The sequence below is a fragment of the Diabrotica virgifera genome, chromosome 1, assembly GCF_917563875.1.
Source record: "Diabrotica virgifera virgifera chromosome 1, PGI_DIABVI_V3a".
In the NCBI taxonomy this organism is placed as follows: domain Eukaryota; kingdom Metazoa; phylum Arthropoda; class Insecta; order Coleoptera; family Chrysomelidae; genus Diabrotica; species Diabrotica virgifera.
In genome coordinates, this window is record NC_065443.1 from 57,842,389 (window position 1) to 57,861,389 (window position 19,001).

General features: G+C 32.5%; 1 protein-coding gene across 1 annotated transcript in view; it reads left to right on the top strand.

Moving 5' to 3' along the window:
• The first annotated feature begins 1,940 nt into the window (after positions 1-1,940).
• The window catches only part of LOC114328766 (probable citrate synthase 2, mitochondrial), an 82,711-nt gene continuing 65,650 nt past the window's right edge, over positions 1,941-19,001 (top strand). Inside the window, exon 1 of the mRNA XM_028277727.2 lies at positions 1,941-2,138. Within this exon, the coding sequence (XP_028133528.1) occupies positions 2,091-2,138 (48 nt within the window). The 5' untranslated portion in view covers positions 1,941-2,090. The remainder of the gene's footprint in view (positions 2,139-19,001) is intronic.

Here is a 19,001-nt window from a genome sequence, read left to right on the forward strand (position 1 = left end):
TCACAAATTCTACTATTTGCTTGGAACTATTTGATTGGAATTGCTATTTTAGTGCAATTTTTTTATTCTCCAATACTTTTTATGTAAAAAAACATACTCTTTATATTCGTAACGATAAAGCCATTAGTTTTCGAGATATTTGAAGCTAAAAACGAAGGAGCATAATACATTAATCAAAATAAGCGTGCCTTTTCATTTTTAACTTCAAATATCTCGAAAACTCATGGCTTTATGGTTACGAATGAAGATGAGTATATTATTTGCATAGAAAGTGTTGGAGAATCTAAAAATTATGCTAAAATAGCAGTTTCATCAGTGGCGTAGAATATGGGAAGGGGCGACCATTCACTTTCCCCTGTAGTACCATAAGGATATGTCAAATAGTTTTATAGTATCGGGCACACAAAATTCTTAAAGTTTTAAATAAAGACTAAATTATTAAAAAAAAGAATACTTTAAAATATGTAATTTGACATATCCGTGTGATACTTGGCAGAAAGTGTAGGCACTGCACACCCTACTAAATTATGTTGAATAATCGTTTTTGGCTAATACCAGAGGCGTACGACAGTACGACAGTAATGTGTCTTTAGGTCGGTACCATTTTTGGTTCATTATATTGTATAATAATTATACAAGACAAATGTTTTAAAGTCTCTAAATTCTACTAAATGAATACATTGTTAATACTTTATATTATGCTTGTTTTTATTTATATCATATGAGGATAATAATTACGTGATTCATAAGTTAATTAAGGTCGAATTATTTACGTGTACCGAGGACGTATCTTTCACGTGAATACTAATATATACATTCCCTAAAAGATACGTTAATCAACACGTATTTGCAACGTGAATTTCCCGAAACATTTTATTGCTATTTAAGGTAAATAACACGTCTATTGAAGACGAGTTATTCACGTAATTTAAAGACGTATTTTCAATGTGACAAATGTACCCAAAATTCACGTAATTAACACGTTGGTCTGTTTGCTGGGATGATACAGCTCAATTATATACCCTTTTTCTAAAACATTGAATTTTACTAGGTGGCTCTAATAATATGATCACCCACTGTATATTTATAAAAGTAGAACATTTGTTAAATGTATAAAAGGGAAAACCCTGTAGTTGGTTGGCTGTATATGGTAGGAGCAGTGATTTGGGAGAGAGGGGATATGACATAAGAGATGCTCTCGTGTTTACTAAATGGGACCACTTGATTTGACACTTTTGGGAAAGACAATATGGCGGCGGGCAGGTTTTTTATGTTATACGTGGAAACGTGGAATATATGTTGTTAACTAATTATTAAAATTATTAATTATAGGTATATATATTTATATAATATAATACAATTTTATAATTATATACTTTATATAGAACAGAATATACTGCTAAAGAGTTGTTCCGCCATATTGCCTTCCCCATTTAGCCCGTGAAAGCGATCCCATCTACTTCACCTCATGTCACATCCCCTCCCTCCCACATCACTGGGTAGGAGGTAGGGCACCACACTAATTCTGCCCAGGGGCCCCTGCCTTAAATCCGGCTCTGCTTAAAAGTAGAAAAAAGTCTAAAATTATTCTTACTTAATATTTTATTCTCTGATAATTTTAACTGTACTATATGCACTATATAATTTTAACTACTAATGACTAATTTTTATGATTGATGTGATGTTAAAATATCGGCAAGCTCTTAATCTTCAGAGAGGCATATTGAATTACTTACAACATTTTTACCGAACATGGGTAGGGACCAGTGATGTGCTCCGTTATCACTGGTAGGGAGTAGGTAGGGACAGTTTTGCGTATTCTGACAAAGTTCCGTGTCAGGCTGTAAGAGGAGTTGCATACTTCGTGGTTTCCAACGGGTAAAAGCATGAAAATCATCGATTCTCGATTCGGCATTCTTCCTTATCGCATTCGTCATTCGACATCATCGATCATGTGATCAAAATCTTCTACCGAGTGGTCTAAGCACCGATTTAGATTTTTGAACAGTTTTAGTTGGAGTTCCAATTGGGACGAATCTGTCGTTGGTGTTAGTTTTGTGAAAAAGGTGAAAATACAAAAATTACGAAAAATGGCATTGTTCCGTCGACTAACACCTACAAAATTATCAGAAACACCAGTAAGTTGCTAAGTTTTATACATTCTAACCTAACCTTACTTTATATTATTAGTATAATAATTACTGTTATCAAGTTGGCTAATTTTAATACATTTAAAATATAGGTAACCTTTAGAATGTTTTAGTTAACAATTATTCTAAAAGCTATTTTGTAGTCAGGCTTTATTCAATTTAATACAGAAATACTATCGAAATATTTTATACAGATAATATAAAATCTGTTACGTAAACTGTGTAGTAATATTTTTAAATTTCGCGTTTATAGTTCACATACCTAAGGGATTTATCAGCATTTTAAATTTAATTAAGTATACACATTTCTTTGACCCTATCGCCTTATATTTTGTGAGATTCGTACTAATGACCCCGTCCGACGATTACATAACCAAAAATATATTGAAGTTCATTTGCAATTTTTTAAATGATTTGTGATAATCATTGTGGGCATGTTTCAACTAACATTTTAATTTATATGGATGAAGTATGGTAAATTATCAATTTAAATCAAATTTCATGTTAAAATATTTTGGTTTTTCCATGGAAAGCATGCAAAGCATGTTGTAGAGGTCAGTTAACAGGGTCGAACTAGGACAAATCAGATATTATGTCAAGAGATAAGAGAAAAGTAATGTAGGAAATCAAATATTGAAAATGGAAATATTTCGGTTAAAGCTTTTTTTTTCAATTATATTTCACTCTAATTTTGCTTGCCATACTACTTTGATAATTCTTCCTTTTTTGGTGTTCTATTTTCTCCCTTTTTATCATCAAGATTGTTTTTCTTTTGTTTTATTGTATTCAATTCAATGCATAGGAATGTTGATGCAATAATTTGATCCAGGGAAAAGTAATATTTCATGTCTATCTGGTTCCAAAGATTTGCATCTCAGTTCTTATATCCTATCCCCTATCCCTTGTTTATGTCATTACCTTTTTTAAAATTTGGTAATGCTAATTTTTAAACAATTTTCACAGTGTGGTTGAAACATTTCAGAAATGTTGCACTTCTATGTGATATTTATTTTTAATCTGATTAAGAGTGTGTTAAGTATATGATTAACTTTAGTACATTTTAAAAGTGAGATCTTGTTTGTGGTTATTCTTGTCAGATCTTTCAAACTCTGTAGTTATTCTTCTTTTAGTACTGTATTTGCTTAGCAGGTGTTAGCTACCATATTGGCAATAATCACCATATTACTTAACTGTAACCTGGAAAGAAAAATTTGTTATTTGGCTTCAAATTTAAGTGAATTGTGGGAACGATAATTGACTGAAATAGATGAGGATTGAAAAGGCAGGATCAATCTACTTTGGACCATACATCAAGTTATGGTGCATGGAACAAGAGGTCCAGGCAGAAGAAGAATATCCTGGCTTCATAACCTATGAAATGACCACTACTGAACTTTTTAGGGCAGCAGTCAACAAAGTCAGAATAGCCATGTTAGTGTCCAACATTCGTAACGGATAGGCACCATAAGAAGGAAAGAAAAAGATTAGGTTGCTTGTGCATATCACTGGCTCAGATTTTTAAGACACAATATTCCTTATATGCTGTACCATCTTTAGATTTTTAAACATAGCATCTGTTGTAATGCACAAAGATACCAAAATCCTAGCTCCTATTCTTCTTTTCAAACATTAGAATCAGTAGGTTTTACATTGCAACCGGCTTTGCCATTCTGTGAATTATCATAAATAAATCCTCCTTCAGTATTCCACGGCAGGTAACAGCGGTAATCCTCTACAAGTACATGCCTAATACTACCTTTTATAGCCGATTCAATGCACTGAAGATTGCCAACGTTGTCAAGAAGATTCTCATTTAGTTTGTATTGGACGTACCCTTCCTACACTGCATCTCATGTCTGAAATATGGTATAGCTATGTTACACCAAAAGATTTTTGATGAATCTTTACAAAATATTCATACTTAAACCTTCCTTGTTCAGTTATAGAGTTAAGGCTGAATTTGTAGTGAATTTTGTGCAATTGTTTCAACTAATTCCTCCAGATGATGTAATGAAACTACATCCAAAGCTAAGATTTGGATGTAGTTGTAGTCAGTGCTTTGCAGAGGAAATCAGAGATTGAGGTCTCAGATCTTGGTCATACTCATACATTGTATATCTTAATAAGTGGGCCAGGTAAACTTTTTGTATTCCCCACTATCATTGCGTTGTCTTACTATAACAGAGTCAGTGGACTGATGATTATTCAATATTTTTTTAGCAATATCTTCATTTCTGGAGCTCTTCTCAGTAGCTAAGCGGGCTAAATTTCAACAATTTATGATGTGCACATCAGACATCTCACTAACTGAAACTAAACTGAAAAACACTACAACTAAAAGTGAAAAAGCTTTAGAAATACTTTGACAAGGTCAACTAAAAATAATTACTAAGATTACTAACATTAACTTACAGTTATCAGAACTTACAGATGCCTGTGGTATTCACCAATTTTTTGAACTATAGAATTTTTCAGTACGATTTCAAAAGAAGCTTTGCAAATTTTTTTAGATATGCTAAAAAAACTAATATCTACTTAGATAACCTTCACAAAACCATCAATAACAAAGCCATAAAATAATAGTAGAACAGAACATTTAAATACATATTACTTAAGTATAATATGTTGTAAATTGCGATATCCTATAATTATGATATCAAACTTGATTATTTTTCGTTTTCTATATTTTCAAATGGTATAACTGTAAGTAGCTGATACTATCGTAATTTTCAAATGATGAGATAGTGATTGTTATCTAGGTATGTATCTAAGAACCTTGAATTGGTATACATTTATATCAAGTATGATAAATAAATATTCAACTTTTTTTTTCTTTATGGAAGCTATTTGAATTAATTAATTTATTTTACATGTTTCATTTATTCATGATATCCTTCCAGAACCCTGGAATCATTTACCAGCTTTATACAGATCTAGTAGATGGGTACCATACTTTTGTGGAGTCAGTTCTTAGTCTCCAAAATGTGTTTGCTGCTTACTATCTAGTGCCTTGCAGTCATGTGATTGACTGTTTCAGATTCTATGCCAGAATCGGTAGCTTAAGTCTTCATGAAATAGCCTCTCTTGACCTGCACATGTACATTAAGAAAGACTTTTCTGGACTGCTTCAGTCTCCTTAGAAACCTCATAGCTGGTTAATTGTTTGTGCATGTTGTGCTAGATTGCTGCATAAAAATCTTCATTTTTTCCTGAACATTTCTACAACTGACCCGACCTCTCTGAAGACTTAGACCTGTCTGTGTACAAGTGATAAACCTGCAGTGTGGGTTGTGTGTTGTTTCTACCCATTCTTCTCATGGACAGATGTCCATTGGAAAAGCACTTTAGGCTTGTATCTGGGTACCACATGGTCAGAAATGGTCAACCATTCCGTATCCCTAATTACATTTATTATGCTGTTACTATCATGATCTAACCTGTACATTGCTCAGCTTCTGTCGTAATCTATATTTATTCTAGTCACGATTGAAAAGCTACTGTGAAAATCTTCCTCTCATTCGTTCTTATATAGGTCAAATAATTCTATTTGAAATTAAGTCTCATGTGAATCAGTTTAAGTGACTATCACAGGTGTTTCACAGACACTTTGATCAAAATTCAGTGTTACTTATCGCCAAAATGTATGATAAATGAGTGCTGACAGTGCCAGCTTATTTCTTAACTAAATCTTTGAAATAAGCTAAGATGCCACAAGAAAAGAGTGTGACAAGAATAGTCTTCATAGTTTGAGCGTTTTAATCGGACAATCGTTTTCAGCATTCAAATACTCTATATGTTTGATTTTTTATTTCTATCTATCTATCTATCTATCTTTGTGGCCCATTTTGTTCCCAGACCCCCCCCCCTCATGTCATTATGGATCCTAGAATGAAGATGAAAGGTAAATATTTCAAAAAATATATCCATATAGAATATGTTCAAATTAAAACAGGGGCCTAATACGCACCTGTCGCAATTTACCTGATTGTAATTTCAAATTATCCTTCATGAATTACCTTTTTTTACTGTTATGGTATAATTATTGTTCAATGCCGTAATTTACCAGAATTGATTGCATGGTCAGCATATGCTCCTCTATATTTGTAATTTTTTGCATTTTAATCAATAAAAGAATATGAGATGCATAATATTAGAAAGTAACTTTTAAGAAACTAAGTTTTCAATCTAATAGCACATAAAACAATATTAAATTACTCTACATCCCACCAGTAGCCCAGTCGGGATAGCATTTGACCTTGCATTAGGAGCTGCCCCAAATTTTATTTTTCTAATCTTTAGGGAGAGTTAATATTAGTATAAATTTAAAATCTCGACTGAATTCCGCCGTTGCGTTAGCCGCCATCTTGATTTTAAACGAGAACCGTTTTTGCTTAATATCTCCGCCATTTTAAATTTTTTGACAAAGCGTAGAAACTGAAATTGTTTAAAATGCGATTTTCTATAGTTTCATTTCTTATAATTTTTTTCGTGCGGTCGATATTTTCCGAGTTATGAGGGGAAAATAGTGACAGTTGTAGCATAATTATTGAATTATTGAATTATCTCGTTTATTGTTAGTTTTACAACAAATATATACCTATACAAAAATGAAGAGAATTAAATTTTGTACAATTTTAATGCCGTACATTTTTTTGATAAAATCAATATTTAAGGTAGTACGTATGTGGTAAAGGTGCGAGCGTAAGACCTGATTGATTTTGTAGCAATGGTTTTTGTTCAATATCTCCGCCATTTTCAACTTTCCGACAAAAAGTGTAAGAACTGAAATTGTTGCAATTACGATTTACTACAATTTTTCGAGAGAACCAGTGGCGGGTCTACAAGGGGGAAATGGAAAAATTCCCCCCAACAGGGTCCAAAATTAAAAAAAAAATTGTTGAAACATCACGATATATTAGCTGACATAAAACTTAAAATATTGACAGACAAATTCAACCAATCAAACCCGCTAGTTAATAAAATTAAGTGAACTTAATGCATATACTTAATGTCTTTTTATGTCTTTTATATACTTAGTTTGGTTGATGTTTCATTGGAAGTTTCAAGAATTGTATAAAATATAATTCTCTTTATTTTTGTTTATGTTCAATTATGTCGTAAAGTTAATAATAAATGAGACAATTCAATAATTATGCTTCCCCTCCGCTTCCAATATTTCCCCCCTTAACTCGTAGAATATTGATCGCATAAAAAAATTGTGCCAAAGAAATTGTAGGAAATTGCATTTCCAACAATTTTCTTTCCCACCATTTAGGTTGAAAAGTTGAAAATGGCGGAGATATTAAGCAACAACAGTTCTCATTTAAAATCAATATACGGCTAATGCAACCGCGGAATTCAGTCGAGATTTTAAATTTACACTACTATTGATCTCTGCTAAAGGATAGAATTATAAAATTTGGGGCAGCTCGGAAACAAAATTCAATTCAATAATTATGCTTCCCCCACCACTTTTTATTATTTTCCCATGTAACTCGGAAAATATCAACCGCATGAAAAAAATTGTTAAAAAGAAATTGTAGGAAATTTTATTTTGAACAATTTTAGTTGAAAATGGCGTAGACATTGAACAAAAACAATTGCTATAAAATCAATCCGGTCTTACGCTCGCGCCATTTCCGCATACGTACTACCTTAAATATTAATTTTAGCAAAAAAATGAAAGAGGTCAAAATTGTGTAGAATTTAATTATCTTCATTTTTGTATAGGTACATATTTGTTGTAAAACTAATAATAAACGGGATAATTCAATAATGATGCTCCAACTCTCACTATTTTCCCCTCATAACTTGGAAAATATCGACCGCACACAAAAAATTATAATTAATGAAATTATAGAAAATCGCATTTTCAACAATTTCAGTTTCTACACTTTTTGTCAAAAAATTGAAAATTGCGGAGATATTGAGCAAAAACGGTTCTCGTTTAAAATCAAGATGACGGCTAACGCAACGGTGGAATTCAGTCGAGATTTTAAATTTATACTAATATTGACCCTCCCTAAAGATTAGAAAAATAAAATTTGGGGCAGCTCCTAATGCAAGGTTAGGCCTGTTATTCGTCTAACCCGACTGGACTACAGATTGAAATTAATGGGATTAAAAACGGTTATTCATTTTTTACTTTAAGAAACTTTTTAAATAATTTTCTGTTATTGTACTGACTTTCTGTGTTATTTGTTATAAATTATTTTATTTGACTTATCAGTTCAATCTTCATGGTAAATCTTTTACTTCTTCCATTTTTTTTTTGTAAATGCAATAATATAATTTAGGCAGGTAATATAATTTGTCCGTTTATCACTGATTCAAATTTTTTTGTAAATGTCTGTCAGTCTTTTTTATTCTTATGTACTTCAGAACAGCCGTTTTCTTCTTATTAAATCATTGAATCTTATTGAATCAATAGGGAACTTTCATAAAAATTATATTTCAGAAATATTACTGATAAACTTTATTTAATGCTGTTAAAAGAACCCCAGTTTACAAAAAAAACTCATATTTTATTATTATGAAATAAATATAAGCAATTAAAAACTTCAGAATTTAATTCTTTCAACGGTCGGAATCGGTTGTGACGTCAGACAGTTTGTTCGTCGTCCCTATAAACGGGCGAAAGCGATAAGTATTGCAACGGTACATTATGTGATAAAATAATAAGGAATCATAAATTCGTAAAGAATTAGTATTAAAAACATAAGATTCTTTGTAATACTATGGTAAATACCTATTATATTGTATATTGCATTAACATAATGCATTATATTAGGTATTATATAATTCTTCTTCTTCTTTTTCTTCTTTTTATATAGACATTACTCTGTCTGTTTTTCAATGTGCCTCCATTAAGTTGTCATTCCATCTTTTTCGTGGTCTTCCCACTGATCGTCTTCCTATTGGGAAACCGTCTCTCGCCGTCCTTACTACTCTATTTGCTGTCATTCGGCTTATGTGGTCGTTCCATTCTACTCTTCTGTTTTTCACCCAGTTATTAATGTTTTCCACCAATGTGTTGTATTATATAATTGCAATATATTATTATTGCATTGTGTAGCACAATGAACAAGTGAACATAAAATTAGTAAGGTAAGCTTTCAAGGTTTGGTCACTTCGAGCAGAGAGCAGCAGGCTCTCCGATGATGACTCCAATAAGAGTCGAAAATCGTCGATTCAGAGTGCTGGTTTGCGCTCCCTGTTCTAAGTGAAAAATAATGATTGTTTTGCCTTCGCATTGCAACTGAATAAAAATGGTATACATTTTTATTTTAGTTTATATTAGTATTACTCCTATAGAGTAACTAGGTTCATTTTCCGTTGGAACTTTACCAAGCTGCAGACGGGGGTTGTGAATTGCAACTTTTTAGAATTCCCTCCCTTTGTCTTCACTGCAGCATCCATCTGCCTTGCAAATTTTAGAAGCCTTGGAGGTGTTACCATGGAAATGGACCAATAAGTTTTCAATTTAAAAATCTTTTAGTAATATTTTTAATATTTTTCAATATTATTAATGTTGCTATTAGGATTTAAAGCTTTACCTTTCAATTGCCAAATGACGCTAGTCACCTAATCCATTCACGTCAGTTGCAATGTGGGGATAAGCTTTCAAGGTTTGGTCACTTCGAGCAGAGAGCAGCAGGCCTACGCCTCTCCGATGATGACTCCAATAAGAGTCGAAAATCGCCGATTCAGAATGCTGGACTGCGCTCCCTGTTCTAAGTGAAAAATAATGATTGTTTTGCCTTCGCATTGCAACTGAATAAAAATGGTATTCTCCTTTTCATGAACATTTTTCAGTGCGTCACAAATTATAGAAAAAAAGGTAAGTCCGTGATAATACACATTTATGACATTTATTCTAACGTGACATTTTAGTTAAATCTGACAGTTGTCAAATTTTATTTTCAATTTGGAATAAAACCAAATCAATTGTGTCTATTGCATTTATAAAATGGTATTTTCTTTCATTTGTATAGTCTTATAAATTGTACAGATTATATTGATAATATTATTATTTTATTTAATAAATAATTCTTTTTTGATTATGGCGCCATCTATCGACAACTAGAATAATCACCGAACTAGAATAATTACCGAAGTATTCCCAGACGTGCCTTTTTTTCTGTCACATACAATTTAATGCGTTAGAGAGAAATCGAAAAACTGTGACGCACTGAAAGATGATCATGAGAAAAAGAATATACATTTTTATTTTAGTTTATATTAGTATGGGCCATTCCACGAACATACGCCTGTTTTGGATTACTTCGACAACGAATATTTTACTGTGCAGCATAAGAAGTACGAAAGTAAACGGCGCTAATAATTATTCCAATAAACAACAATGTAATTTGCAATTTACTTTCGTTCTTATTTTGCACAGTAAAATATTCGTTGTCGAAGTAATCCAAAACAGGCGTATGTTCGTGGAATAGAGTATACTACTCCTATAGAGTAACTAGGTCCATTTTCCGTTGGAACTGTACCAAGCTGCAGACGGGGGTTGTGAATTGCAACTTTTTAGAATTCCCTCCATTTGTCTTCACTGCAGCATCCATCTGGCTTGCAAATTTTAGAAGCCTTGGAGGTGTTACCAGGAAAATGGACCAATAAGTTTTGAATTTAAAAATCTTTTAGTAATATTTTTAATATTTTTCAATATTATTAATGTTGCTATTAGGATTGAAAACTTTACCTTTCAATTGCCAGATGACGCTAGTCACCTAATTCATTCACGTCAGTTGCAATGTGGGGATAAGCTTTCAAGGTTTGGTCACTTCGAGCAGAGAGCAGCAGGCCTACGCCTCTCCGATGATGACTCCAATAAGAGTCGAAAATCGTCGATTCAGAGTGCTGGACTGCGCTCCCTGTTCTAAGTGAAAAATAATACAGTTTTGCCTTCGCATTGCAACTGAATAAAAATGGTATACATTTTTATTATAGTTTAATAAAATAAGTACTTATTGAACTGATATGTAGATGAAAATAGAGTCTGATTTTATACTCACATTAAAATGATCCTCACATGTCTTCTGTGAAATATCTTTCTCATTTCTTTTGCATGCCTTTAACCATTTTAAACGACGTTTTTGATCTTGAGTTATACGAATAAGTAGTATTCAGGTCGTTTTATAAGTGGTATTGGAACACATGGAAACGATGCAATATTTATTTGTAATATTGATTTTGTGTTGCTTCCATTATTATTAAAGCACAGATAAAAAGAAATTATACATGAAAAAAATCTAACCTTCAAAACACAATGTTTTTAAATCAACGAACTGTCAATCTTAAATACAAACAATCTTCCAGTATTGCCATTTCTTTGTTCTCTTGTTCTGGAAAGAGCAGCGTGACGTCACATAGCGTGCTGCGCTTTTCGTGTTGGATAGCTGGCGATCACAACTTTAAATATTCATTGTAAATAGTGCTTTTCATCGATTGTCATTTGTTTCGAGCTTCTGTCATATGTTGTAAAATTCTGTGTATAATATTAATATACACGGATTATACGACATATGACAGAAGCTCGAAACAAATGACTGTGAATGAGAAGCCCTATTAAATATTGCGATTTGAGGGTTGATATTTGGTATGTGTTGTTTCTATATGTAGAGAAATATAATAAATAAATAAAAAAAATTGGCAAGTTCCCTATTGAATCATTCCTTTTTCATATCTTAAGGGTACGCAATTACGGGAATTAGCTAAATTATTTTTTCATTGCTGCGTACATCGTGCACTATCTCTAATTTGGTTTTTTACAAAACGCGCTATACTGATTGCCTTTTAGCAATCGGTGATACTCAACAAAAATAACTTGCGGAACCATCTTTTAACATTTTGCATAGAATTTTTCTTTTTTTGACTACGATAAAAATTTTTTTCTTTGAGTTTTTCAGATTTTGGCCTCATTCAGATTTTGTAGCTAAAAACAAAGGCAAGGAATAGAGTAAAAGAGGAAAATATAATGATAGTTATACCCTTTTTTTATTAAAAGAAAAACAATTTTAGTATAAAGCTTAAAGACTTTTCACCTGTTGACAGTCATATACAAACATTGTTGATATTAAAATATGTTCTGAAAAAACAGCCAATTTCTTAGAACGAAACAACTGTAGTATTTACAATGAAATTCTCACAGCCCAGAAAAATTAATTGTATGAAAATCAAATATGTACTTAATATATATTTTTTTAAATAAATAATGTTACGTGGTAGACAATTTTGGAAACGAGGCAAAATCGGTTAAGAGATAATTTGAGACATTTTCTATTACAAAAAATTCCATAGGTATTTAAACAAAGACGTTTGTTCGGAAATACAATGCATACGCTCTACACCTACGGTATGGTACAGCAACAAAATAATAATATGTATTATTATTTCTTGTTGGGTTTTTTGCTTCAAACTAGAGATACCCTGAGGACAGATCAAATACTAGGGACACCTAGTAGGTGTTGCTGCAAGCCACGTGTCTCCTTAATACAACGCTGTATACGTATACGAATTGCGTGTACCTATCTGTTATTGTTACTTATTTACAAAAAAGCATTTCCTTGTTGTTAACGTCACACACGCTCGCGATTTATAATCAAAAACAAATCTAAATGATGGAACTATTCGATTGATTTCTCTAGGGTAGGAAGGATATCGTTGAAACAATGTTAGTATGTTTCAAGGAAGTATTAATAGTCCAGGGCGCATCTGGTTTGGGATGGACGTTGAGAGGTGACTCAAATTTTTTTTCAGAAATTGCTTGAAAATAACTAAAATAATAATATTTGAGTTATCCTCCCACTCAAAATGATCCGGAACATTGTTTAAATAATCAAAATGTCAAAATATGAAGGAAAAATTCGATTTTTTTATTGGTTTTTTGAATATAATATGTAACTTTAAAACTATTCATTTCTGAGAAAAGTTGTACTGACATAAAAGTTGCGTAATAAAATTTCCTACAATATAGAATTAGTTACAAATTTAAAAATAGTCACCCTTGTTGCAAAATAGCAATAATTGCGAAAAAAAAACATAAAAAAACAAGTATTCGCATTTTTCGTTTTTCAACCATTTATGCTAGGTACACTTAGGACCTTCATATTTTACCCAGAAAAACTTTATGATATAGTAAAACAACACTGTAAATTTCATTAAGATCGGCTTAATAGATTTTGCAAAATAAATTTTGCAATCCAGCTTTCGCAAAAAAAATTCATTTTTTTAAAATGTTGCAGGACTGAAAATAAAGCAGATAGCAAGTTGAATTTTTTTTGCTTATAGAAGTGTACTGTACCTTTTATTATTACCACGGCGTAAGGAAATTTTTTAAATAAACATTAATTTTTGGTGCTACGCGCAGGACAGCGGTGTTCGATTCACACAAGTTGATTGTCACCAAAATTTCTTCCAATCTTTATCTAATATTATATTATTTTCTTACTCTATATTTTGTTGTATTTTAATATTTTAATTCTACAAAAATCAAACTAATTTTACTATTGTTTGTGAAATATTGTTTAAATAATTGCATATGTTTAAAAATAATAAACTTGTATTCTCTAAGTTAAAATATATGAACAAAGAAAGTTTTTGCTAAAAAAAGTGTTATTTCAAAGGATAGAGTATGTGTTTTTATTTTGCAATAAACAAATTTATTTATTTATATCGAAATGTAATAAAAATTAAAATGTATCAATCATTATCAAAGATCATTGTAATGCCCAATCAGAGCAAACTATCCGCTTTCCTGCGCGTAGCACCAAAAATTAATGTTTATTTAAAAAAAATCTGCTTGTTTACTGGCGCATTGATACCTCTATATGGAAGGTTGTCACTCCATATTTTGCGCTGTCGGTCGATACCGATTGGTGATTTATCTCCTGCTATTTTGACGTCACGTGTCTCCCCCATTCTCCCCATTATTATATTCTTTTTTTTTCTCTTTAATGTTAATTCGTTTATACACTGCATGTTACATTGTCTTCTAATGTCTTCACTCCTCTTTCGATCTTTCAGCGTATTTCCTGTAATTCTTCTAAGTACTCTCATCTCTGCCGTTTCTAGTAGTCTCTGTGTTGTGGCTGTATCGGGTCTTGTTTCTAATGCATATGTCATTATAGGTCTTACACTGGCTTATACAGTCCCTGGCCATATTATTATGACCAGCTATGAATTTTTACAAAAATCAACTGTTTCACTAAGTCCGTTTTGTTTAAAATATGATTTTTAAATTTAATGTTGTTATTAGGTCTGGATCCCGCGTATGAAAAAACAGTTGATTAATAGCAAGCTGAAAATGTGTTAATAGCTTAAGGGTGTCTAGTCGGATAAACTTTGATATATGGGAACACTGTAACAGGGGCAGTTTTAATTGTGGAACAGGTTAAAAATTTGGAACGGTCAGATCACGAAAACGGCACATTTATTTTGTCCGACAGAACAGACTTAAATTCTCATGCAAAAATCAGACCGCTATTTATCACCTGTCATAATTCCTGTCATTTGACATATTCTACATGTTCCACTCATTAAAACGCCCATTTGGTGATAAATAGCAGTCTGATTTTTGCATGAAAGTTTAATCTCTGTTCGGAGAGTTTAAGTCTATTCTGTCGGACAAAATACATGTGCCGTTTTCGTGGTCTGACCGTTCCAAATTTTTAACCTGTTCCACAATTAAAACTTCCCCTGTTCCAGTGTTTCCATATATCAAAGTTTGTCCGACTAGACACCCTTAAGCTATTAACAAATTTTCAGCTTGCTATTAATCAACTTTTTTTTCATACGCGGGATCCAGACCTATATGCAATGTTAATGTTATTCATTAACTATAATATATTTAATAATAAACAGCAATAAACTATTTGAAAATATTACATATTTATATTTTTTAAATATTTTGTTCAACTTCTTACCTTAATCAGATAGAAAATTATTTGGGAGCTTTTAAAACGAGAAATTTCCGATGAAAAGGTCACTAACGAAATTGTTTTGATTAAAGAACTAATGTATCGTTGAAAACACAATGACAAATTGAAGCAAAAAAAATTTAACTGCATTCAAGGTATGCCAAGACGAGTGCTAGCGGTAATCAAAGTTAGAGGGGGCTCAGCAAAATATTAAAAAAATACAAATATATGATATCTTCTAATGGTTTATTGCTGTTTATTATTAAATGTATTATATTTAATAATAAACACTAATAAAATATTTAAAAATATCACATATTTTTGTTTTTTCAATATTTTGCTGAGCCCCCTCTAACTTTGATTACCGCTAGTACCCCTCTTGGCATACTTTGAATGCAGTTAAATTTTTTTGCTTCAATTTGTCATTGTGCTTACAACGATATATTAGTCCTTTAATCAAAACAATTTCATTAGTGACCTTTTCGTCGGAAAGTTCTCGTTTTAAAAGCTCCCAAATATTTTCCATCTGATTAAGGTCAGAAGTTGAACAAAATATTAAAAAAATATAAATATGTAATATTTTCAAATATTTTATTGCTGTTTATTATTAAATATATTATATAGGTCTGGATCCCGCGTATGAAAAAAAAGTTGATTAATAGCAAGCTGAAAATTTTTTAATAACTTACGGGTGTCTAGTCGGATATACTTTGATATATGGGAACACTGGAACAGGGGCAGTTTTAATTGTGGAACAGGTTAAAAATTTGGAACGGTCACACCACGAAAACGGCGCATTTATTTTGTCCGACAGAACAGACTTAAACTCTCCGAACAGAGATTAAACTCTCATGCAAAAATCAGACTGCTATTTATCACCTGTCATAATTCCTGTCATTTGACATATTCTACATGTTCCACTCATTAAAACGCCCATTTGCTGATAAACAGCAGTCTGATTTTTGCATGAGAGTTTAATATCTGTTCGAAGAGTTTAAGTCTGTTCTGTCGGACAAAATACATGTGCCGTTTTCGTGGTCTGACCGTTCCAAATTTTTAACCTGTTCCACAATTAAAACTTCCCCTGTTCCAGTGTTCCCATATATCAAAGTTTGTCCGACTAGACACCCTTAAGCTATTAACAAATTTTCAGCTTGCTATTAATCAACTTTTTTTTCATACGCGGGATCCAGACCTAATAGTTAATGCATAACATTAACATTGCATAACAGAATTAAATTTAAAAATCATATTTTAAACAAAACGTACCTAGTGGAATAGTTGATTTTTGTAAAAATTCATAGGTGGTCATAATAATATGGCTAGGGACTGTAAATGCTTGACTTCATCTCAGTGTTAATATGTCGGTTTCGCCATAGTGTTATTAAGACATCCTGCCAGTCTATTTGAGTTTTGTACTTTATTTCTCACCTCTTTATTGAGGTCTCCGTAGCTTGACGATGTAATTCCAAGTTATTTTATTTCCATTACTTGTTCAATACTGATACCATCAATTCCTATTTTACATCTGATTGGTTCTTTACTGATTTTATTATTGTTTTAGTTTTCTGGGATGGAATTGTCATATTTTTTGTTCTTTTGCTCTTATGTTAAATCTGTGGACGAATCTTTGCAGACTATCTTCATCTTGGGCTATCAACGTTGCGTATTATGCGTAACAAAGTATTTTTAATGATTTGTTTCCCATTCTGTATCCTCTTAAAAAAAATCAAGACAATGACAATAATTATCCTTACGTGGACCAAGGAGGTAGGTAAGAGGTAGGCAAAATATATTTACCATTGACCAACTATTTACAGTTAAACAAATACTAGCCAAAGCATGGGAATATGACATGGACGTTTACAATCTCTTTGTAGATTTTAAACAAGCCTATGATTCAATATATAGAACAATTCTACCTAATATATTGGAAGAATTTGGCATACCATCAAAATTAATACGACTAGTGCAAATGACAATGAAAGAAACAGAAGCACAGGTATGTATTCAAGGACAGATCACTGATGCGTTTACGATAACGCAAGGACTGAAACAAGGCGACGGACTGGCTCCAACGCTTTTTATTAATCTTGTTCTTGAATATGTAATTAGACGGTTGACGGTGAGCGGAAATAACATACTTACAAACAAAACTACTCAATTAGCAGCATACGCAGATGATATAAACATAATGATCAGAACAATGAATGCAGCGGAAGAAACCTACGTTGAGTTGAAACAAAGTGCAGAAGCAGTAGGGCTAGCAATAAATACAAATAAAACAAAACTACTCATACAAACCAGATCAAATAGACCGGCGCAACAACACTTTATTGACGATATAGAACATGTGAATAGATTCACGTACCTAGGAATGGATCTGGTCGCAAGCAATGAAGAAGAACCGGAAATAAATAGAAGGCTTGTGCTGGCAAATAAAGCCTATTTCGCGATGGGCCACATATTCAAATCGCGAGACGTACACCGGAAAACTCCGGGTCTATAAAACAATAATCAGGCCGATAGTAAGTGATGGCTGTGAAACATGGGTGGTGACACAGAAATCTGCCAATGCATTAGATGTGTTTGAAAGAAAAATATTACGTAGGATACTGGGCCCAATAAGTGAAAATAACAACTGACGAATTAGGTATAATAGAGAAATATACGAGCAATATAGCGAACCAACTCTAGCACAATACACTATACTGCAGAGATTACGGTAGGCAGGGCACGTGGTCCACATGCATGAGAATAGAATCCCCAGAAAATTGCTAAATGCAAGAATTCAGGGAAAAAGACCTGTTGGAAGACCAAAAAGAGATGGGAAGACGAAGTCGATGAGGATGCCAGGAACTTCCTGGGAACGCGTTCATGGAAAAGAACAGCGGTAAATCGAAATGATTGGAGAAGCTTGTTGAAGGAGTCCAAGGCTCGATTTGGGCTGTAGTGCCATTGGATGGATGGATGGATGGACCAAGGGTGACTTCAGATGGTAATAATCCGATCGTATGCATGAAAGATACGAAGGCCTCGTTGCTCAGAGTTTTCTTTTGAAGCCCAAAACGGAATTTAACCTTCAAAGACAAGTTCACAGATTTATTGCAAGAGGAAAGTAATTTAACATAATGATTTTAACTCAGAAAACTAGAATAATAGTAATCAGTAAAGAACCAATCAGATGCAAACTTAAAGTCGATGGAGTTAGCATTGAACAAGCAATGGAAATAAAGTACCTATACTTTATTTCACGTTACGAATGGAACGTTGGGCTTATGCAGATCAGTGTTGCCAAACCTCTCAGGCACCATAAGAAATACGTAGCCCTATCTCTGCAATGTTCCGTTCTTAACGTGAAATGGTCTATAGTCTATAGAACTATGCAGCTATGTAGACATCTAAAAAGAAGTAAGAGATCAAGTACAAAGAGCAAATAGATTAGCAGGATGCGTTAATAATACTATATAGCGTAATCGACACATTAACTTTGCGATGAAATCAGACCAGCAAATAAGGCCAGTATAATGACGTACGCATCAGAAACAAAACATTTATTAATGTTTTGCGCATTGAGAACGATTTCGGAAGTGGAAATCAAAATAAACTTATTTTAAAGTAAAATTGTGGCTTATTCCCAATAAAGTAAATAATAAAATCATGTTGTCCAAATTTGATTGTTTTATCATATTTTTCAAATGCTACAAAAGATGACAGGTCAAATAAAAATAATAAGTTTGGCAACAATGTTAGTCTCTCCCCTCAAATTCCTCCCACTATTAAATTTTGGAGTAGGTATTTCAGGCAACTAATATTGCTATGTCGTTTTAAATATATGTCTCTCTCATTTCCTACCGTTGTAAGTGCATACCCACCTTAAATTTTTGCCTTTAGGGGCACAAAATAAAATCAGATACGTTCC